The sequence below is a fragment of the Xiphophorus maculatus genome, chromosome 4 (genome assembly GCF_002775205.1).
Source record: "Xiphophorus maculatus strain JP 163 A chromosome 4, X_maculatus-5.0-male, whole genome shotgun sequence".
NCBI classification, from domain to species: domain Eukaryota; kingdom Metazoa; phylum Chordata; class Actinopteri; order Cyprinodontiformes; family Poeciliidae; genus Xiphophorus; species Xiphophorus maculatus.
The window spans coordinates 10,635,387-10,659,968 of record NC_036446.1 but is presented as its reverse complement, the minus strand read 5'-3'; the positions used below and the strand labels follow the sequence as shown (position 1 = coordinate 10,659,968).

At 37.9% G+C, this 24,582-nt stretch overlaps 1 protein-coding gene across 1 annotated transcript in view; it reads right to left on the bottom strand.

Moving 5' to 3' along the window:
• Positions 1 to 786: 786 nt before the first annotated feature.
• The window catches only part of nfatc3 (nuclear factor of activated T cells 3), a 64,364-nt gene continuing 40,568 nt past the window's right edge, over positions 787 to 24,582 (bottom strand). The window contains exons 5-10 of the mRNA XM_005796206.2: positions 24,256 to 24,428; positions 23,468 to 23,608; positions 19,851 to 19,906; positions 19,308 to 19,434; positions 15,325 to 16,395; positions 787 to 3,287 (exon numbers count right to left, since the gene is read on the bottom strand). Coding sequence (XP_005796263.1) covers positions 3,211 to 3,287; positions 15,325 to 16,395; positions 19,308 to 19,434; positions 19,851 to 19,906; positions 23,468 to 23,608; positions 24,256 to 24,428 — 1,645 coding nt within the window. The 3' untranslated portion in view covers positions 787 to 3,210. The remainder of the gene's footprint in view (positions 3,288 to 15,324; positions 16,396 to 19,307; positions 19,435 to 19,850; positions 19,907 to 23,467; positions 23,609 to 24,255; positions 24,429 to 24,582) is intronic.

Here is a 24,582-nt window from a genome sequence, read left to right as displayed (position 1 = left end):
TGCCTTTTTTTATCCAGGTAAGATGCTTTTCATTCTTACCTGGAAGAATCTGGCTCAAGAACAATTTAGGACAAGCAATGTGAAAGTTATATCCTCTCATTGTGTTAGTCAGCTTGTTTTTTCTTTTCTAACATATTGGTATTTGTTTGTGCAGTTATACCTACATTTTCTCCCTCCACTCAACTTTACATTAATTCACTGGGATTAAGTACTCTGAACAACCAGCAATGACATTTTCAGATTACTTGTAGAACATGTCAAAACGACTCTGCTGGACTACTGTCAAGTCAGCAGTCTTTCCCATGATGATAAAATACTTCTGTATTATAAACTTTTCCAATTTTCTTAGAAAGTAGTTTTCAGTGTCAGTAAATCTATAAATTTTGTTCAGGCAAGGTTTTCTTTTGTCAAGCAAGAATTAAAAAGTTGTAAATCAGATTTACATTAGTTTTTTTAGCAGAGGCGGATAGAGAACCCAAAAGAACACTAACATTTTTACTCAAGCTAATAAGTAGCCAATGAAGAAATTACTAGAGTAAAAAAGTATTTGGTAAAAAAAAAAGTGACCTACATACTGAATAACTGATCATAAAATCCAATTTAATGTTTAAAAATAATGCCATCAGACAAAAATACAGTTATGTGCAAATTCTGGTATTTTAAAGACAAATAAAAATTATACAAATAATTCTAAATCTATAAAATCAGGAAAATGAAATTGTGCTAAAGACAAGAAAGGATGAAACAAAATCTGCTTTCAGGAAAACAGTAATGTGAAGCCATGAGTGAGTTTTCAGTTTTATTGAGATACACTACGTTAGAGCCTACAGTATGATGCAAGGTATCATTCCCTTTGAATAATTTCAGAAAAAAAGCACTGCAGTCTTAAAAATTACAAAACATTTAACATACAAAATATACAAGAAATGACAATACAAGGCTTGGTAAACATCAGCTAAAACCTGTATTTCCCTTTTATTTTACAAAGTTGTATATATATATATAAATATATGTCATATATTTATATAAATATATATCGTTTCAGACACCTGTTAATGTCCTTAACCTCTTAGGAATGACATCCATATCCATTTGAAAGTATCAAAAATAGAGTTGTACAGTCTTTGCAGCCTTATCTAAAGTAGGAACAAATTGTTCGATCTTTGGTTGTGGCAGAAAAGGACAGCAGCCGGAGTTCAGAGTTTATTGTCGATGCTGGTTTTGTTTCGTTTGTGTTGTGGACTCCGGTCTCTCAAGCTGCAAAATTGACTTTAATGCAAACATTTCTCTGTTCTCCCACCCACCCCGTTTGGTTGACCCTGTGAACCTGAAATGTACAACATTGATGACCGTTATTGATCAGTCTCAGTCATTTTGGAGAAGAAAAGGGGGAAAAACTCAAACCAACTGGTTCACAAACAGGAGTTAAGGCATCCTACATAGTTCATGCGACATGATGATATTCTCTTCTGAGTTTCTGTTCTTCTACGTGAAGTCCAAAAACATTCTTTACAAGACCTTTACCTCTCATTTGCTGCCATTATAGTGTGCATAGCCTAAACCCGTGTGCTTTTGTTGTTGAAAAGTTGTCATATATACAAGAAATTTGGTTCAAGCAGCTACCATCCATCCTCAAATACAACTGAATTAAGATGCTTATGCTGTGTCCTCCATTCAAGCATCTATGAGTCTACAATCTACTTCTAGAGGCATCAAGGTAAATTTTTTTGTCTTTTTTTGTTATTTTTAAAGGCATTAAGCAGAATATCAATGCATAGCAGAATAATTTTTACCTGGAAACTGACTTCAAACCACCATCAATCTTAAGGCAAAAAAATAAAAGTCAGTGGAAATCATCAAACCAGCACCTGGATCAGTCAGTCTGCTCTTCCCTGGAGGATGACTTATTGCTGCAGTGCAGCCACTGCACATTTGCGCAAGCCGGGGGAAAAATACAGGAACAAATCATCGAGCATTCTGGAAACAATTTAAGAGAACTCTGATTGTAGACAGCAGACATCGATTGTTGCAAGCAGAAAAGGTTTGGAAGACCCCAAAATGTCCAGATTTTGCTGTCTGGATTCTAGGATTTTTCATTGTTCTTTACAAATGAGGACATTACATAAATACAACATACAGACCACTTTATATATAAAATACTTTCACAATTTTTGTCAGAACATTTTCCATCGAAGCCTGAGTCAGCTGTCATTTGAAAGCATGGTGCGTTAGGAAATCAAAGGCACATTTGAGAGGAAAATAGTTTTAGTGGCAGAGAGCTCCATTTCTGAGGACCAACTAGAAACCCTCTATGAATTGTCAAAAAAAAGTAAAACACTAAATAATTTTATTGTGAAATTATAAATCCAAAAGAAGCACATCTGTTTCTAAAACAAGCACTCTTCAGTCTTAAAGTCTGGTGAGAAAAAAAAAGAAAAAGCTTGTGCTACAGTTCAGATTTGCTAAACATTAATAAGGCATTTGTTCAAAGAAGCAAAGGAAAAACAGAGCTCTAATGGAAGAAACGGGGTTCATTACTGTACAGATACCTACACAGCTGCAAGTCTGTGGAATGTTGCATTTTGCAGAAGGAAAACAAGCTGCTGAACTCCAACACCGTGACCACATTTGTCTTTTAGGGGGAAATTTCTTCTTAATACTACTGGAAGGTTTGATTTGAATTAATTGTATGGCAAATCAAGTCTCAAATTTCTTTCTCTCTTTAATTGATGTTAGCAAGTGTCCACGTTTGCACAGATTAAAAAAAAAAAAAATCTTCTGAAGAAGTGGGATGCGCAGCCCTGGATCCCTGCAACACAGCTTTGAGCTGCATCTTTAATTCACGAGTTGATGCTGGTGAGAAGAGGATTGAAAACTTCAAGCGGACCATCAGGAAGACAGCAGAGCTGTGAATGGACAGATGTTCAAACACAAGCCTACACACAGCTGTGAAGAGCAAAAAAAAAAATAAAAAACTGCTCCAGTCTCTGCATGTCTGCTCTGCATCTGTGTGAAGTTGTGTGTTTTTCCATCTATAACAGAGATCTCATGGTTGAAAACAGAAACGTGGCTTTGCCCTTCACCACAGTCTTCAGTCTTCTTCCACCAGGTCGGCGTTTGCAGGGTTTAACAGCTGGAGGTGATGCTGCGTGAGCCACAAAAAAAAAAAAAAAAAAAAAGACCATGTGACGGTTCAGGCAAAGATCTGAGCTACGAATGGTTGTGCGCCGACTGAGGGCCGTGAGCGCTGGGGGACTGGGACATGTCTCTGCCGATGATCTCATTTACTGTGGGGAGAGAAACAAGAACAGAAAGACGGAAACAATTTAAAAGCGCTCCAAGCCATCTTCAGACACAGTTTAAAGATGTCAGAAAGATATTTATCGTTGGAACGGGGATTTTTGATCTTAGCTCACAAACAAACTTTAAGACAAGTCATAAACCAACAGGTGACATGAGTGACACATTGTTGTATCGCAACAAACAACTATCAGTTAACTACATAACAAATTAAAATAATTTCTGTTCTAAAGATTAAAGTGTTTTGTTTACAGATACCTCATAATTGAATTTATTTATGTTTTAGTTGTCAGTGGGGTTTTTCATTTCTGTTTTATTTATTGGTTTTGGTTGTTGTGGTTTTATTCTGGATATTCAAATTATCTTCCAGTTCCAGTAGTAAGATTTTTTTTAAAATAAAATTAAAGTTTATTGGTCTTTGAAAAAGCATCCATACATCCAAACTAGAGAATAGGATATTATTTACAATCCTCTTAATGCTGCTGTAATTCCTGCTTTTGTAACCTTTTTTTTTTTTACCAGTTCTTCCCTCCACTCAACTCTCCATTAAAATACCTGTATACATACAGCCACTTTCGTTAGCAATGACCTTTGACCCCCTTCGGAAAGGTGTCAATTATCTAGGTGGTTGTCACATCATTGCAAACAATTAAAATACTTGCAATCAAATGCTGATTAATGGTTTATTTTATTATTTTATTTCTCTATCCAGCAACCCAACAAGTTTGTGTTTTGTTATATTTTATAAATACCTCTAAGTTTAATAATGTTACTGTTTATTCAGTCAATATTTAACACAGCTGACACAAAAAATATTAGTTAAAATATAATGATGTGCTTTTTTAAATTCAGCATATGAGAAAATAGCCGATTGTCAATCTAAAGTCGATCAGATCAATCAACTTTAGATAAACTCATTAATCGATATGTATGGAATTAAATATCTATTTCTAAAAAAATAAATAAAAGACCTGAAATATATCAATATATGCTTCAGAGTTTCACTTTAAATAATTAAACTGCTGAAATAAATGACGACATTCTTACTGAGATTCATTTGTAGTTTTCACACAAAGCAAAGCAAAGCCTTTGGCTACGAGTGTCTCTCTCCACCAGAGGGCAGTGTAGTTCCACACCGGAATCGTTTCAGGATCAAAACTCTGTGCTAAAATGGGGGGAAAAAACTACAACAGAGTGGGAAACTCAGAGGTCGCAAAGTCAATTGCCATGACGTGAGATATAATCACAAACTATTCCATTCACAGGCTGTGCCAGCCAGCTCATATAACTGATTGAGTCCAAGAGTCCTGTTAGATAAGTTATTCCAGTGACTCTTAAAAGAACAGCCAGAGCAGCAGGCTTGTTCATTACTTCATTAACAGTGGTTGGGTGCATTTCCTCAAGACCCTTTCATAGGGTTTTCAAGCATAGCTGAGGAGCTGTGTGAAACCTACTCATTGGTAAAAAACATGTCGTTAATGTGAGAGGCACTCAGGCACAGCGAGGTTAATTACTCCAGACTCGGTGAGCGATTAAAAAAAAGAAACCAAAAAAAAAAACCAAATAAGCCCTTCTCTGTGCTGCTGTCTGCTTTTTAGCCAGCATGTGCGATTGTTTTCCATCTGCTTCCTCCATTCGGTGCTTAGAGCAGAACCACAAGAAACAGAGCAGGGAGCTAATAAAAAAATAATAAAAAAAAAAACTACAGCTTTGAAGTAAATCAACATCAAATACTTTAACGTGGGAAAGAAGATAAGAGGACTGACAGAAGAATCCCATTTGGCTGAAACCTATGGCAAGCATCTTCTCGCTTCCACTGTGACAGCATGTAAAGTGTTTAGTTTTCATGCTGCGACTTCTTCATGTGGTTTCCCCAAGAGCCTTAAGTGTGACGATAAAAGGTCAGTCACGCAGCGCAGAAATCAGACAGGGTAAACTGGTTTGGAGAGGGTGTAGTATAGACCTCTGGCCCAGTTTGGCACAGAGAGATTTGCAGGCAGACTTGTTTAGACATGGCAGGTAACATGCAGCTGTAAATCTCTCCGCTGTGACGTAAAATTAAGACATTCCTCTCTTTATTATAAACAAACCTCTTGCTGTAACTTAATTGGAAAAAAAAAGTACCAGGGAGTGACTCAGTGATGAGAAACCAGAAGAAAAATAAGTCATATTTAAATATACACTACAAAGCAAAACGCTGGCAAAATGAGAAACCGAATAGCTACGTGGAACGGCTTTATTGACTTTTAAAAGGGCAATAATTTTCATATTCAGAGTTAAACCATTTCATTGTGTGCTTAAACGGAAAATCACTGTAACAGTTTTCAAATTAGTTTTAAAGCCTTTGCTCAGGCATCCAACTCTTTATTTAGCGCCTCAGTGTGCATTATTTATGTTTCTTGGTGCTTTGCTTTTGTGTCTGGCCACCATCACTCACATCATCCTGTTAGCGTGGGAGGCTCTTCCTTTCCCATGTCAACCATGTTCACACACACACTGTCACACTCGCAGAACCACCACGCACTTATGAGACAACAGTGCAACTATCGAAGCAAACATTTACCTCTACATACACAGCCGAACATGGGGATATAATCTACTCCACTTTGCCAATTTGTCACACTATTCTCTGGGTTAGAATAAAACTGTGATGGAGGAGCGCATATCTCCTTTAAAGGCCGTGACCTTTAGAAAGGCGACTGGTGCAGATGGGCTCAAAATAAACAAAATTTTACAGCTGTTAGAAGTGCAGCCGAGCGACACAGCAGCTGTATCTGTAAAAATTAAGAGCTGCACTTCTCTTATCTAGGCTCCTCTTTAGTTGCAGCCCTTTATACAGCAGTGGCTGGTGGATACTGCCATATTTAATACAATTTACCCAAACAGAGATGAGTGAAAATAGAAAATTTGAACAATGTGATGCTTTACGTGCCATACGATGCAGCACCTATCAGAATTCTGGTTCCTGAAGGCTCCTTAGAGGTATTCTGCATTGTTGAAGCGCAACATGGTAAACTGTGCAACAACAGGCCATAAAAGTCAATCAGCTGAAATACCACAGGAATATGAGCGACATGAAGCAGAGTGTGACAGACCGACATTAAGTGGGCGTCTGCAAAAACATATCACTTTCCGCTGTAAAAGTACTGATCAGATTATTGCAGAGGCAAACATTAACCCAAAGTCACTCAGAGAAGGCCAAGTCAGACCAACTGGCATTAAATAAACCAAAAGCCAGTGACTCGATCAACAGCAACTTCAGAGTAATTCCTCTCGATTTGATTCATTCGCTTTTCTCATAAAACGAGCTGCAGGGAGAAGGTTCTGCAGATGATTTGTCAGAAACCTTTTCACGTCGCTTCCACTCCCGAGATTTCAGCTGCGCTAAATGCAAATTTGGATGATCTGATTTGGGGCTGTTAGAAAGGAGGCGAATTTTCATTTCAGTCTTGAAGCAGCCAAAAAGGCCTGGATGTTTATCTCTTATACTTCCGTAGTTTTCCCTGTCAGTGAAACCCAAACCTAAAACTCGTCACCTCACAATAAGCTACCTTAATTAAAACATGTTGATTTTTAAAAATGTCCCCTCTGAAGATAACTTTTTACTCAATAAAGAATATTTTTGTTAACGTGACAGAGATATTCTGCACTTCAATATAAGGTGGAGCTCCACACATCAGGAATCCAGAAGTGAAAGAGAGCTTTGAGTCGAGTTCAGCTTTAGACTGGTTTCATATGCTGATAGAGTTTTCTCGGGTTTACTGGTATTGTTCATGACAGTGCAACAGAAAACCAGTGATTCAGCGCTGCCTGTCGTAGTAACTGTGGCTCTGAATGTCTCAGCCGGAGGGAGATCCTCTGCAGATGACTGGCAGGGGGGCTCCCTACACAAAATATATACATCTACATTCACCCGATGACTACTACTACTACTACTACATATGCTAGTAGGTTGTCATCAGATTGCTCCTTTCAGTGTGAACCAAGGACTTCTAAATGTCTAATCTTTTCTGGATTAAAAGAAAAAAAATCTGTTTATCACTTGTGTCACAAGACTGAAAATGTCTGATTGGGAAAAAAAAAAGAAGAGTAAAAAAAACAAAACAAAAACTGCATTACCCATTGAACTTTTTCACTACATCATTAAGTCAAAGCAGTGCATAATAGTGAAGTGGAAGGAAAACATACGCTTTAGAAACACTTTCATCCTTGAATAATAACTCTGTGTAATTAGCTGCCATTAAAGTTATGCTGTAACTAGAGAACACCAGAGAACAAACAGCAAAATGAAGACAAAGAAAACCACCAGACAGGCCAGGGATGGTGCAGAAATAGAGCGAACACCCCAAATGCAGAGGCTATTGTCCTAAACACAGAGGTTCTGGGTTTGATTCCCACCCTGACACCTTTGCTCCATGTTCCTCCCCAAGCTCTTCTCTTTCCACCCATTTCCTGTCTAGTCACTGTCAATAAAGGTCTCTAGTGCTGAAAAAAATCTTTAATATAAAACCCCTCAAAACTTGTGAAGAAGTAAAATGTATTCTGTAAATTGTGCTACTTAAGGAAATCCCATGTAGAGGACACAGCAAACAAAGAAAGCAGCTAGATGAGACCACAAATCAAATTTTTGGCAAAATGCTACATGTTGTAGAAACAAACACACTACCCCCCCCTGTGAAACATGGTGGTGGCGGCAGCATGCTGTGGTGGTGCTTTTCAGTTTAAGACCAAAGTCTATTCACTTGTTAAAATGACAGACACAAATCTCATTAAGAATCTGTCAGAGATTTACTGATTTTAAAAAGAAGTCTACAGATCTTCAAAATTGTAAGTATTGACTCATGGGGACTGAATGTATATGCATGCCACACTTTTAAGATAAAAATAAAATATATTTAGCATCTACTTCACAAGTATACACTTGTTTGTGTTATACTTTGACAATAAATGTCAATATAATATCTATGAGCTAGTGGTTCCAAAATAATAAAATAGGAAAATGTTTTTGCAAGGCTTGACATGCACATGGCATTTTTCACTGGCAGCCGGAGTGACCTTTTTTTCTTCACAGAGAGTAAGGGAAGAATAAACTGCAGTGTTAAGCAGCATGGAACAAAATTCTGAATAATAAAGACATATCCCGGAACAAGTCTGGAAAATGGGTTGCATTCGCAAAATGTCAGTTTAGATCTTTAAAACTAGAAACCAATTTGTCCAGAAATCTCCCCAGAGTGAAAGGAGAAGTTTAATGGCTTCCTTTAATTTCCCCAAACCAAAGTTTCACATCTAGAAGGAGACCACGCAAATGAGTAATTTCACCCCTTCATTTCTAAAGAGCATCTCAAAGGGGCTCACAGGAGAGATCTCCCTAATGCAAAACAGAAGTGAAAAAGACATTCGGACATCCAGTAAAATAAACACGTCTACTGTTGAAATGGAAAATGGGCAATTACCATAAACCTCTATGACACACTGAAAAAAGTTCCCTCAACCAGGCATAATAACATTACTCTGGCAGAGCAGTTTAAGCAAATAACATGAAGACTGACTGATTCTTGACTCCACCAAATGAAGACAACATGCCACAATGGAAAACCGTTGTGCACAGGGAAAAGCACGGCTGGGTTTGCCTTGCAAGAGGGAATATCAAAGAAAACATTTTCCAATTGCAGCTTCCTGTAATGACATGCACACATTTCCTCTGAAGAAATCACACATTAGAAATATCTGGAAAATAAATTGAACTTCATTCTGTGGTCTCTTCTTATGTTCTTTGTGTTCTCCTTGTTTTTTGTTTTTTATTATTATTATTTATTTACTTTAATTCCAGTGTTGGGCTCAGAAAGTGAGTGGGTGAATATGCAGAGCACAGCAGAAAAGCTCATCACAGAGTCGGTTTCTCAATGTCACTCATCTCTGAATCATTCGTGGAGTTCCCATTTAAAGTGACGGTAAGCGATTCACAAGAATCCCAGCCTTTGATCTGGGACGCAAAAGTTGTTCCAGCCTGAAAGATCACTTAAGGCGAAACTTTAAGAAGGAAGACTGGAGCCTGAACAGCAAAAAACTAAGTAATATGGTGGGATTATAAGCTGAAATATTTTGGAAAGTTTAACAGGTAACACTTTGCTTATAAATCAACACCAGTGTTTCATCTTCCAGGAAGAAAATTATAGCTGCTTGAATTTTCCTTTCCGTTACTTTTTTTTTTTTTTAACAGGCTTGTTAGGTTTGTTAAAACCAAACTGGAGGCAAAAAACAACCACAAGATTCTACGAATGAGCAAAATAATGTTACTCACTTTTACACACAAAAAATGTCAACAGCAAAATCCATTTCAGTTCTCTGAGCCAAGTCTGCACTAAAACTGTACTGATTTATACATTCAAAAACATTAAAATAAGGCAAAAATAAAAAAAGAAAACACATTTACTTCTCATTACACTGTTCAGTTCATTTCTGTTATGAAAAATGTGTAAAATATGTTAAAGCATTACTTTGACCCAAACAGAGGGAGTTCTGGGCTTCTCCTGCCTAAAAAATAACAAAAAAAACTTCTGGCAACTTCTCTGCACAAACCTTTTGGATTCAGTGAAAACCTCTGCAATACATATATTTTAAACTGTGTGGAAACATGAGACAAAAAATCCTTTTCCACTTGTTAAAAAGGGGAAAAAAAGACCAGAAATTTTTGCCATTTTTTGTAAAGAGCTGCGGCAAATCTTAATGGAAACATATTTTCCTTCCACAGTTTTTTTCTTCTGTCATCAAATGAGGAGTTCGATGTTATTACTGGTCTAGTTGATTAATGGCCGCACAAAGCCTCTTGCTCTTACTGGTTTCTCTCTCTCACACACAAACACACACACCCATACTTGAGCAGATTAACAAAACAACCAGTGATTTATCTCCTGCATTACAAATAATCACACCGAAGAGACCTGCAAGCAGATTATTATTTTATCTAAGTCTTTAAACACATAAAGCACTTTGTATTGCCTTGTTGCTGAAAATGTGCTATATAAATAACATTACCTTTACCTTTAAATATAAGAACTTTATATTGGTTTTTTTTAAAAAAGGCTTCTGTATCACGGTACCAATAATACTACTATATTTCTGCACATTCAGAAATTAATTGAATAATTTATTTAACATCATCAGATATCAAAGTCTTCTAAATATATACTTTATTTAACTTATAAAGATATATTTTATTTAACTTTTGACCACTTATTGCTTAACTAATTTTACAGTAATCATGTTTAGTTTATGAGGAGGCAACATCATCACAAATAAACAGAAAACCAGGAGGTAAAAAAATAAAAAAATATAATTCATAATTCTAAAATCAATATCTATAAACAGGTCTACAGTCAACCTATATTTTCAAATTTTATCATTTGTTTTCATTGAAACTGACAGTTGATGGCCTTTCCTTTTATTGTCGACAGCAAAGCAGTAATAGAGTAAATTACCACAAAATATTTTATTTAAATATTGCCTTTATGCTTTATAATAATGGATCATTTAAAAAACATCCAAAAGCCTGACCCACCAGAATAAAACTACAGAATAATGCACTGCTGAAAGTATTCCTTTGGAGAAAAAAAATAAACATACCAACAAACTAGCCTGTATGACAAGCAACATTTCTGATGTTTCACTGTGTTGCTTCATTTATATTTCCAATCAGATGAAGCGGTGTGCTCATGTGCAAGTTTCTCAAGAGAGAAAGATGAAAACAGAAACTGGCAGCAGTTGTTGGGAACCGTTACGCAGCGCAATAAGTTTGAATCGAACATAAAGAAAATGAAGTTCTCCACCTGAAGTTTAGCAAAGAAGAATATCCACGACCTTGCTCATTTTTATTTAATTGAGACTACTCTCTCTAATTCATAACCGACATACAGTAAAAATATGTTTTATGTTTCTTTTAACCACCAAGTGCATTTCAGACTGATTGTCTCAGCACAGTGACCCTGCAGTGGAGCTGGATTTTGAACCTGTCTATCCATCTGTCTATCAATCTGTCTTCTCACCTCCTGTGTGCTCTGCCCTGGGAACACACACGGACACACACAAACCTCGAAAACATCAAATCAACAGACACACAGACAACACACCCTTTTTTTTTTTAGCCCTCTCATACACACACTAACACACACATCTCAAGCATGCTTTGGTGTGCGTCACAAGGGCCATCTGCTTGCTAACCAGAGCACTTTCTACACTAAATGTAGAGCTCGGTCTCATACCACAGGCATGAGCCTGCAATTGTGTTTTGAGTTTGATTTAAGAAAAATGTTCAAAGGGAAATTTTCCAAAGCACTTGGGGCAGAAGGAACATCCTATCTGAAAATCTGACATAAGCTTGGACAGAAACTGAACCATTAAAGAGCCGCCTTCTCGAACTTCATGTGACAAAGATCCTGAACCCTCATCCAAACGTTTTAGTGAGCTGATAGTAGATTCAGAGTGCTAATACATTTAGCATTTTCTTTTTATTCTAAAATTGATTAAATGCATGGATTTATGTCTATAATTCTATATAAGGTTTTAGTCACTATAGAATTGCTTTATATTTCCTCCAAGTTTGCACTCAGGTAGCTGTTGAACTGTTTCTCTGCCAAACTGGAGTGAATGTGATCTAATTAAGAGAGATTGCCACAACCTCCGAAAACCCAGAGCTGTGCAAAGCTTCCTGTTGCTATGTTAAAAATCTGGACTACGGAACTGGACTGGCACAGAAAACTATTTTTAGCTCAAGACTCAAAGGGAGATCTTACATTCCCAGCTGAACTGTGTTGCAAACTTTATCTGGAGAAGAGGGCGAGTGAAGAAAGCCACACTTGATGAATCTTAAGGCTTGTGTGACTCTAAATAGAGAATATTGTTTACACCATTTCAATTTATGATAAACTAACACAAAACATGGCAGAAGTGTGAAGTGGAACGAAGATGAAATATTATTTTACACATTTCAACATATATAAAACTGAAAAGTGTGGTGACCTTGGAGACCTTAAAACAACAGGTGCCTCTAGATGATGGAGGACATCATTTACTAAGTCAACTGGTTGCACTGGATTTTATTAATGGGTAACAGTGCAAAGGGGTCAAATAAATGCATGCCCAGCTTTTCATAATTTTATTTGTAAGAAATGTAAAAAAAGGAAAGAAAAAAAATCTAGATCACGTTCCAATTCCTTTTCTTTTATGCACCACTTTCTATTGTCTCATTTAAAATTTCAACAAAATAGATTGTCTGTGGTGCTAAACTGAGAAAAAAATGAAGGGACTGCAGATACACTTCACTGAACATTGGTGCTTCACATGTGACCTGTTGTTGGCAGATTTATGTTCATTAGGTTGACCCCTGCTAACACACAATAACACCCTCTACTGCAAAGCCTCACCAGGGTACTAATTAAGGTTTAATCTTCTAGACTCTTATTAAAATACACCTTAAGCTGATATTTTAAAGCATTTTGAATCAACTTTTCTAGTTTGAAACACCAAGTTCTATTCTAATTAGGGTTCTAAATGGGAGTCACATGCACATAAACATGATCATTCACATGACGTAAATACTGCAATATTTGCAGGTATCAAGAAATAATGCAATGCACTTCCCTTCACTGGAACCAAGAAGCCAACAAAGTTTTAAAGTGTAACTAATTATCAAATTGCTGCCAGAGATACAAAATCCTGGCATATGTCAATTAGCCATTTAATGTAATACTACAGCTATCCCTCCTCTTTGTGTCTATGATACCCAATACCAGGTGACAGGCCCCTCAGTAATGAAGCTTGAAATACAACTATGCTCTGCAACGTCAGTCCAAATGTTATCACTGCTATCAGACATCAAGGTTTCAGTCCCCTGAAATCACAACAACTGATTCTCTGTATTGTTTTACACCAGATCCATGTTTATCCAACGTATCGCATATTGAACAGTAAACCTAATCCCTTGGCAGTCCCTTGCTTCAGACAGACATTATGGTTTGTCACAGATAGCAGAGCTTAAAATAACTAATGCCAAACCAAAGGTTTATGCAGAGCAAACAGAATTAGTTAAAAACAGAGACAGAAAGACAAAGTGAAAAGCTGGACCAATGGTTGAGTCTTAAATTAGCTATGAAAGAGTTTTTGTTGTTGTAACAGTGACCTCTAACTCTTGCTCTTTTTGACAGTAAGTAGCTACATCACATTTTGATACAAAGTGTTTTGGTTGTTTGAACAGAAAAATCATCTGTTTCTTAACCTGCCCCAAAATTTGGTGACTAAAACCGAACTTGTTCAAGAGTTGTAATATGTTTCCCAATGCAATCCAAAGTGGCAAATACGGATTTACAACTGGGATAAGTATTACTAAAACCTCTGCTAGATGCTAAGGGGGAAGATATTTGAAGTGATGGAGAGGATTATAAAATAATCTTGACTATCTGCCTACAGCCATAGATTATGTATAAGAGGTAAATATCAGTTCTGTAACTGATCTTCAGGAAGAAAGATTACCCTGAGGTCTGTGTAAAACACTCAAGAGCTACATTTAGTTCCTGCAGGCCTCATCATGAACTTATGTTAAAGTTCATGACAGTGCAGTTGGTAAAACACTGGATTAACTCACTTTTTCTAGGGTTAATCTAGAAAAAGTGCAAGAACAATCAATAAAACCTCTAGATGCATATTCTAGATAGTGGTGCCAAGAATATTTGGGATTTTTCTACACCCACAGGAGCCCAATCACCTTCCATTCAATAATTTTACACAACGATAGTAACTGATTCACATGCCAACAAGATGAAGCTTACACATAAAGAAAGGGATATACTTATATTAAATTTGAACATGCAACATATCGTGTTAAAGAGGCAGTACCATGTGTACTACAGGCACATAGTGCCATTTTATAGAACAATCAAGTAACTATCAATTGATATAAAATGTTGCAAATATCAATCATGACTTAAAAGAAATTAGATTGTGCAATTTAATGCCTTGAAACTGGACCTCTGTTTTTAAGAAGCTCTTGCTCTTTGCAACATTTTGCCTTCAGTACGTCATCACAACCAGGCCCGGCGGCATGGGCGGGCATTGGGGGGCATTGCCCGCCCACAGATTCAGCCGTGCCCCCCTTGGACTGGAAGCTGTTTGTTGTTTTTACCTTAAAGTGGCCAACTCTCTGTTATTCCTATATCGATTTGATACAATAAGGGCTTCTGCACTTCCCATATCTGTGTCCTCCGTCACTTTATTTTTCAGCAGTTAAAACTGTTTAATCCGTTGATAACACGTCGTACCCTGTTTTTCCGAGCCACCTTTAAACATAACATGATTGCTGAGACGCTCGCGCTGGGTTTACACCTGTGCGGGAGCGACGGAGACCTGCTGCTGCTGTGCAGAGCTGCGCAGGTGTGCGTTAGAATCATGGCAGAAAACCAGCAAAATGCAAAGAATTTGTTACAGTTTTCCTCCCAAACTAACCGACTAAGTTGAGTAATGCTGTTCCATACAGCTAATATTAGCTAAATATTGACTAGCTAATACCAATACAGCACCTTAACCTTGTTAACAAGCACCCTGTAGGCTACTAATGTTTACTTTCAGCTACGTAGATTCATTTCCCGCCCTCCCCCCCAAAATAAGTCGATGCCCAAGCGTTTAACACTCCAGGTATGTTTCTGATGAAGGAATAACATTATAACATGATATAAAGTTCAAAAAAGTTTATTTTACATAACACTGCCCTTTTAAACTTGGTTGGTCAAATTACATTTTGTTATGGGGTTTGCATGTAAAGTGGCTCTGACGTCTAAAACTTAAAATTATCTAAATAAACAGAAAAGATTGACCGTCTTAAAATTTGTACCAATGCCTTAAGAGTTTGTGTGTGAATGTGGTGGATATAATGTAAAGCTGCCTTTATGTTTGAAATTTTAACAATAACTCAGTGTGTGAAGGTGTTTAATTTTGGCAGAGTAAAAACGTCTTGTTTTCAGAAACCATTTCTCTTACCGTCATCCAGAGTGATATCCTGTAGGCCGATGGAGCGGAAGGTGGGCTCCCTCTCCTCCGGTTCTTGCTTAATATTCAGCCTCTCCCCTTCAGAGGGAAATGGCCCCTGAGGACTTAGTGGATGAACCAGTGGCCCCACAGCTGCAGGGGACAGGCTGGTCATGACTGGACTCGTGGCCTGTGGAGATGGCTGTCCTGAATGTTGCTGCAGGGGCCCCAGAGGACTCCCAGCTGAGGTGGGGGAGGATGAAGGGGGAGACTGGTAGGGCAAAGGGTGGACTTGAGGAGAAGAAGGTCCAGAATGAGGAGAGGGGATCATCCGTTGTTGGGGGGCAGTGGACGGTGTGGGACAAGAAGCTGACCTTTGGCTTACTGGGTGGTATCCTAGACCTCTCTGCAGCTGCGAGGAGTGCTGCCCACTTAGGGGGTGGCCTCCCTGAGACGGAACCTGGCTAGGATTCGGAGAGCAGTGGAAGCCTCCGAGTGTGTGGAGGTGTGGGGATGAGGGGGACAGCATAGGCTGATGGTTCTGAGGAGATCCAACAATGGGGTTGGTGGGTGAGGATGAAAGGGCAGACGGTGAGGAGCAACTGGATGAGTAAACTATTCCCAGGCCTATTGGGTGTGACGCCGCAGTGGGGCTCTGCTGAAAGGGCATCCTCTCGTAGCTCTGAGAAGAAAGGCTGGGCTGGCCATTGAAGGACAGGTTGTGACTCGGACTGTGCTGCAAAGGCTGATAGGTGGGACGGGGAGGAGCGGGAGCAGAGCCTTGGTGGAACGTCATGTGGCAGTCTGCAGGGGGGTGGTGCAAACTGTGACCCTGGAGGTGAGGCAGGTGCTGGAAAGGCGGGGAGCTCAGGGAGGAACAGGGGCCCGGCAGAGGTAGCAGGCCAGGTCCGGAGCCCGTGGCCAGGCTGTGAAGAGAGCTGGACATAAGGTTGTCCGATGGGTGGCCCTGATCAGGAGAAGGCAGCTGAGGGTGCACCAGACTGGGAGCATGTGCCAAGGGCATGGAAATGGGAGGAACGGCAGTGAGGTCCAGCTCATCTCTGTGTTCCTGTTTCACCATCACTAAAAGGGAGGAGAGGAAAGAAAAAAAAGTTGCATTTACATCATTCATACCATGCTGTACAGTGTCTTTTTATTGGATTGTATGCATTCACTCTATCCATTCCTAGTTTATGTTTAAACAAAGGCAGTTTCTTCTGAACATGGGTGAGCTGGAGGACAATGTGAGAGGCTGTGGTGTCAAAAAGAGCAGGATGCACAACTTCAATGCGTGCATGGCTGTGTGGAGTGTTCAAAGTAGACTCTGAAGTCTTCAATATCATTTCACAGTCCTGTGCACAATATTACAAATTTTTGGTCAGGGAATAAGAAACAAAAAAACTGACCAAAAAATCTGAACATATACAGTAAATGTGCAATTTATGTAAAAACATGAAAAATGAATATTTATTATAGAACAAAACCAACAGAGAAGCAAACTAATGTACAAATAAGTCATTTCTTAAAGGAAGTGTCTGCATGTGCAAGACTTCGAGAGTATTACAGACACCCGCAAGTGAAATACTTTCAATGTTGTAAGAATAAAATAAGGAAATATGATCTATGAATCTTTCGAGTTCTTTGATTTTAGTCAACATGAAAGGGAGACTTTCATCCTCCAGTGATTGCCTTACTCCAATTTTATTATAGAAAAGCTCTGCAGTAAAACCTAAAAAAAGGACCTCAATGCAGTGAGGAGAGTCTCTGAAATATGTGACAGCAAAATAGGTCTCATTCCAGATTAAAACAGCCGGTGAAAGAACAGACTGACATTTTCATTGTAAATGGGGCCATTCCTCTTTACTGTGACAGCTTAGAGCACTGCTATGCCAATCGGTAACCTATTTCCCAATCTGGTGCCTTGTGACCACAAGTTTTATTTTTATCCAGCTCTGAATCAGAAGAGAGCATATGTAGTCAGTCTGGTTGCCATCATGTGAAATGTGTGGGATGAGGAACTGAATGCCCCCCAGCCAAGATCACACTGAAACAAACAAATGAGTGCACTGACTGTGCCCTCTTCTCACCCTGACAGACCTTAGGAACCGAGGAAAACAAGAGGCGCAGTCAGGCTAAACACAATTTATTTAATCTGAAAACAGGGCTTGGGGATATTAGAATGCGAAAAAGAGTGATACTTTGAATTTAAGTATGGCTATTCATAGTTTAACTCAAAGCAACAATTAAAATCAAAACAAACACATAGGTTGTTTGCAAAAATATTAGATTTTTTCTTGAAAATTTTCTTAAAAAATAGATATTATTTGCGACAGGCTCTTGGTAGTGGAACCCATGATGAAACATAAAACACCACTGATTGGCTGACTTTCTTTTTCTCTTTTTCTCCTGCCACAATAAAGCAGGCGGTGTCCGTGGTGACACCGGCGGTGTAAGCGACCCAGCTTGACTGACAGAGCAGCGTTAATCTACAATGTTCTGATTGGCTGCACTGATCTGTCAGCGGGGAAAACAGGAACTGCCTGTGACGAGTGGGCGTGCTTGCAAAAAGAAAGGCTGGGTGGGTGGATGGGCAAGGCCGCTTGTACACATACACAGAAACATGCACACACACAATACACACACTGTTGCGGTAAAAGTCAGGGTTTGGATGTGTTGCACAAAATGCTCACATGTCAATATAATCCGCCAACAGTGTTTTCAGTTTGACTGGTTATAACAGGGAAAAAAAACAATAACAATATTAAAGAAAAGAACGAACTCGTTTGACTTCAGTGAAATTATCAGTGATGCTCAATCACACATCAAAGTACCCAAAGCTGAGCCTACTTTGCTAAATGATCACAACAGACTTTCTGTGTAGTGGAGTTTTTCTGGATAACAAAAACAAAATGCCACTGTGAGTGTCAGAAAATAAACAGTTGGCAGGTGTTAAACTTATTGTTAGTGGAGGGTCCCCATCTAAACCACAACAATACAGGTGCATCTTAATAAATTAGAAAATCATCAAAAAGAGAATTTAGTTCATTGAATTCAAAAAGCAAAACATTGACATTACATAGATTCGCTACACATGGAATGTCATGTTTGTTAATTTTGATTAATATGATCTAAATCTACTTTTTTGAAACTTAGAATATGACTTCATAAAAAAAGAAGAAAAAAGTATTTTTAAAACACACAAATGATACAATACATTATGGCATGCCCAATTATGGTGAAAACTGCTGAGTTGAGAGGTGTCCAACAGATGATCAAACACAAGTAGGGTAAATTCGCAGCAGCCGTCAACCGGGACATTTTAGTGCAATTTGTGCTTCCTTCTGCTGACAGTGTTTATGCCGATGTGGATTTCCTTAACCAGCAGAATTTGGGACATCCACAGGATAAAATACCAATATCTGGCTCAATGACCGTGGAGGCTCTGGGTTTATTTGACCAGGAAACTCACAGCACATTTGGGTTATTGTCAAGACTAAGTAATGGCTCCCATTCTTGAACTCAGCCTTGCCACAAGCTGATTCCCTCTATGCCCCACTACACTGATGCAGTAATTTATGCAAAAGGAACCCCATCTATTTTGGAAGAAGGCCCCCATATCTGTATTTTTTTTAACTCTTTCTTCTTGGTATTTTATCAACTCAATCATCAAAATCTATAGAAATAGATGCATAACATAAATCATTTTGTGTGCATGATCAGATAAATTAACTTTTTTAATTACATTTTTTATTGAGTTATACTTGTATTTTAGTTGGCGATACAAAGCAAAAAGAAGGTTCACAAACCCATGTGGAGAAGTATGCAACATGGCAATGATGTTATCGCTGCTCTGAGTCACGCATTTTGAAATTAACCTGGAAGTTTCTGTACAGCCGGATACAGAACGCAAACACATACAAACAGCTTGCTCATCATTTTCATAATCTTTCGAGATTTGAATTCATTTCAATCATGCTTACTTCCTCCAAACCAACCTGAAAGGTAGGTGAAGCGTTGTGATTGGCTCCTTTTCCGTTTTCCATTGCAGACATAAAACTGCACCTGTACAGCTGAAGTCACAGTCTTACTGTGGTATGGAGGGATTTCCACGACAATGCATGACTAAAAGAGATGCACAATAAACAACACATTGATGACTTACTTTTCTAGTCATGAAACACGGTATACATCTCAACATACATATATGGTACTGGGCTGTTCCACTAAAGTACTGACCCATACATTAAGATGCAGATTCTCAGTTAAAGTAAAAACAAAAAAATGCCATAAATTATCTCTGGCACTTACATACAATACAAGTAATTAAACAATCTGTACAGTAAAAATTGAAAAACAAATCAAATCTACAAAGACATGTAGAAATTATGTTTGAATAAAAAGATAATTACTCTGTACATATGATCCCATTTTTTACATTCCTTATTGAACAACTTATAATATTAATAGTAAAATCAGAAAAAAACATCGGTTTGAAGAAACCCAATATACATTCATAGAAGTAAAGAAAAAATACTTACACCTTGGGTTTTCTCACGAATTATTTTTGCTTCAACTTCCCATTGTGGTCGTCCATCTAAAATAAACAACAAAACAGAAAAATTAAAAATCCTTCACCATACAGTCAAAATAAATTAAATCACAGTTTTATTAACTTTAAACAGTTTCTTTGGAAAAAATATTTTGATTTAATTATAGACAATAGAAACAACTTCTAATTTTTTCTGTCTTTTACCGTGTAAGTGAGAGAAACTTTAATAGCTATTTAATACGAATCAAATGGCAAAAAAAATTCCACTGTTTGCTGTGCCTGTTTAACTTAATGTTGTCAGTAATGGAATATTTATAAAAAGTGCTTTAAAAACGCAAGGTTTCCTCTGAGGGACATTATTATTTGGAGAAACATCTGGGATGAAAACACTAACAGGATTCCTGTGTGGTTGGAAGAAATCCGTCATTGCAGCCTTGAGAGGAATAAAAAGTTTGACAGCTATAGAACGGATTGGTCTCTAAGCTGAAGTAAATAAACCTGCAGATGCCTCCCTTTTTTCATGGTTGCACCATGCATATTCTGCACCTGCACGGCCTGTTCCACAAAACCAAAAGGATTCCCCCAAATACCACCGTGAGGCATCTGCAACATTTCTGCAGAGACACCTAGTTTAAATGTAGATTAAACAATGCACACCCAAACTGCAAGCCTGTTGTATTTAAGCCATTAAGCTAGCTACAAGAACCACTAATTCCAAAATTTAAGCTGATGCTCTGATGTTACCTGAAAATTAAACCTGGATGTAGTAATCTCCTCACTTTAGGTAGTTCTAACCTCAAACACATCATTTCGTTTGAGAATTTATATCTTAATTTGTTGACAGTTTTTTTGTTTCTTTCTTTCTGTGAGCAATGACCTTGACAGTTGACAGCAATGCATTATTACTCCACAGCTTGTTGACATTCAACAGGCAGCAGCAAGGGCCCCACATGTTCTGTCAGACAACAAGCACCAACAGGAGCCTCATACCACAGTAAAACAATGACCTGGATCGTCGAACCACCCTGTTCTTACAATTTCTCTGGGGAAAAGAATGTACTCCCCATTGTGCTAAAAATCCAAACAAATCTTAGAGAAAACATAGTTGTAAAATATATAATAGCAGAGGTTTTATAATGAGGCAGCACCAGCACTCTTGCTGCATTAGTCACTCTTTAAGGTAGTCACCGTCAACCTTTAAAGTCAGACTCTTTGTAAACAGCCATCCTTGTAAAAGTCAAAGACCTATACCAATTATGAACTTACTTCAATTTCAGAGTTTTACAAAGTCAAGTAACTCGCATGGTAATCTTTTTCAAGACTAACATTTTAAGTAATGTTAAAATTAAATGAAATTCTTTCATCCACCCTAGAAAGAAGGATGAGTGTTGGAGCAGTTTATATTTGGGCCCTCAAGCATTAAATCTTCATACTAATGCCACACATCTTCCTTTCCCATGTGATTTATTCTTTTTCACTGTCTGATTACTTCTTTGAAAAACCTTAAATTAAATCATCTTTTTTTCTAATCCCCCCCCAAAAACAATATTGAAGTATGAATTACAGATAGAAAAAAACTCAAGGGTTAAGATTGAAAAACCTGCTATGACTAGTAAATGGTTAAAGCATGTTTTACTTCAGATTCACTCAGCTATACAATAAAGATCGCACTATATCACCTTTAGACAACTGGCAGTGAATCTGCCTAGTAAATATAGCATTCAATACTTGCGTCATTGTCCTTGTCACCATTTGCCTCAGTCTTGACATTTATGTTAGCATCCATCATTACTGGTGGATAGCCAGAGTCACATTCCGGCTCAAAAATATGCAAATCGCTGAATAACTTGCAAACAGAACACTCTTTATTGTGTGCCATTTGCTTTATTGCCCTCAATTTGCATTGTTCATCACAAGAAAAAGTTAAACAGAGTAGGTGAACAGATTCAGAATCAGTCAAAGCCTGCTAATCCAGCATAAGCATTCCTTTAAAAGCCAACAAATCACACAGAAACTCATTGATCCTTGTTGTCAACAATTATTTTTGCCATTTATTATGAGTTCTTATAACCTATTGTGACCGGGATGGTCACTATGTGGGGTTTTATTTGTGTGATTGTTTTAAAAACGTAATTTTGTGAAATGCATTACAAAATCCTATACTATATCCAGTTGTTTTTCACTGTAGACGTACAATTGTTGACAAAAAAAAACCTCTAGCTATTTGCTTTAGGAAAATCTAACTTGAGGGTTTATGTGCTGCATTTAAGAAGTAATTAATGTCACTCCATCATCACTGGATTTTTTTTGTTAATGTGGTTTCATTGCATTATCAAAGCTGGTAGAGAAAAAAGTCTGTCAGTTTTGTTTTTTTTTTCTTCTCTTACCAAAGGTAATCAGTGTCTTTCTGCAGAGAAGGTAATGAGCACAACCATTTGCACAGTGCTAATCAACATCACATTTCCATCCACTTTCACATTTTCCTGTCTCTTTCACAGTCCAATGAGTTCATGCAATATGGGGCCCAAGTTACTGCCAAACCAAGAAGCGCCGCTCAGAGGTTTCCACTCACTACTTCTAGCCTGCCATGCTTCACTTGCTCCTCCTGAAAAGGGCCTGAATACATTCCTCAGGGCAGATCTTTTAAATAGACGATTTTAAAGTACAGCACTCGCTCACAAAGGCAACACCACTCAGCTTGTTGCCATGTGCAAACTTGAATCTGTTGCTTTGTCTCACAAAAGTACCTTGGGCAGGTAGGGACTGGTTAAACAAATGTCATCCATTTAAAATTTCCACCCAACTCTTCCACGTCCTTTTTTAAAGAAGAATGGGTAAAGAAAATATCTTTAAATACTACAAGGAATTTAAGCTAATCTTCAGCTTAGAGTATTTGTTAACAGATAAAATCAGCTTTTAAGGATAACAAATGACTAAAGTACCCATACAAGTGCCGTGTAAATGTCACTAACATTTAAAATAGAGAGTTGATATACATTTATAAATATTTCCTCTATAAACTAAGGAGAAAAAAACAAATCTTACTGACCACATTTTAATCACTTTTGGAATTAATGAACCCTCCTTTGTATTTTTGTTCTAGGTAATCTAACAAACAACCAGATTAAAAAAAACACATCAATAGTCAATTAACTGTAATAGGTAATAGCTCATTTCTGAACTGGTACATCCTGTTTTCTGTTTCCTCAAATGTCCTGACTGCTTAAGGAAACAGGAGCGTCCACAAAAAATCCCATGCAGGCTTAGGGAAAAAGCATGGGAACTCCACACGGAAGAGCCCCAGGCACACTGATTATTACAAACCACTGCACTATTTAAATTAAAATGTGACACCAAAGACACAATTTTATTCATCTGTTAAGCAAGTCACGAACTGTCAGACATGAAGAGCCAAAAACAAGTCAGGGGTAACGTTTCCATTAATACTTTTCAGTCTTAAAATACCGAACATTATCTAATGTACATTTTATTTAAGGCATTTAATGAAGGTCAGTACACACCTAATATTTCCTAACATAAAATTCAGCATGACCATCCACCTTGGAACTACACTGTATCCAAAGATATTGCACAGGCTCTTCTTACCAGGGCCTTTCTCCAGGAAGATAACCTTGGACTCTGGGAAGAGGTTGGAACCAGTGATCACCATCTCCTCACCCCCACTGACCAGACAGCTGGTGAGGCTGGACTTCTCAACCTGCGGCAGCTCCTGAGCTGAACGCTGGGCTGGGAGAGATCCAGAAAGTTGAACAATAGCTGATGAAATTTCACATTATAATTTCTATGTCGGTGAAAACAGATGTTTACATACACTGTGTTAAAAAATGACAAATAACTGTTCTTTTTCACTGTCTGATATCAAATAAAACTCAATGTTTTCTGTTTTAGTCTAGGGCAGAAAGGACTACTACAGTTATTTCTATTTGTTAAATGCCAGATCAGTGAGAAATAGAATATTTTAGAGATTATATACATTACCTCATTATTTAGTAAAATGTGCCTTTTAAACTGTATGACTCAGATCAAACATTATTGTTTTAAGGCATGGTGTTCTGTATATTTCTGAATGTGAAGAAGGCAAAACAATGCTTCATTCTGGCATTTAGTAAATATTAATGGTTTAAGAAATCCTAGCTGACCTAAAACAAGAAACCTTTAGTCTGACAATCAGAGTGGGAAAAATAGATTATTTATTTTTATGGTGCCAGTAAATATCTGCTTTTAACTTTAGTATCTTAATTAAATATGGATTGAATGAACATGACATTTAAGTTTCCATTGGCTAAAATGTCTCGTATTAGACATTCTAAATCAAGACAATTTCTAAATAAATATTGTTGTGTGTTTGAATATAACAGAAAGTGGACACTCACAGCACTCCACAGGAATAGAGGCAGCTTGCAGGGACAACACTTTCCCGTTGGGTTGAGGGATGTGCACTCGGAAAACCACGCGGACCCGTGTGTTCTTTCGTCCTATATCCGTCTCCCCCTTCCGCAGCTCGATGTCCGAGTTCCGCAGCTTCAGTATGCCAGCACAGTCAATACTGCAAGAAAAGGAGGGGGGGAAACAGTTGGCCCTGCACAGCACCGTCAGGATGTTAAGCATCTCAGGCATATTTAGTTAGTTCTCGTAAAAGCCTTTGGGTGATAAAATAGCCCGCAAACCCAGTAGGAGATTGGCATCTAAAACTGCCTGCG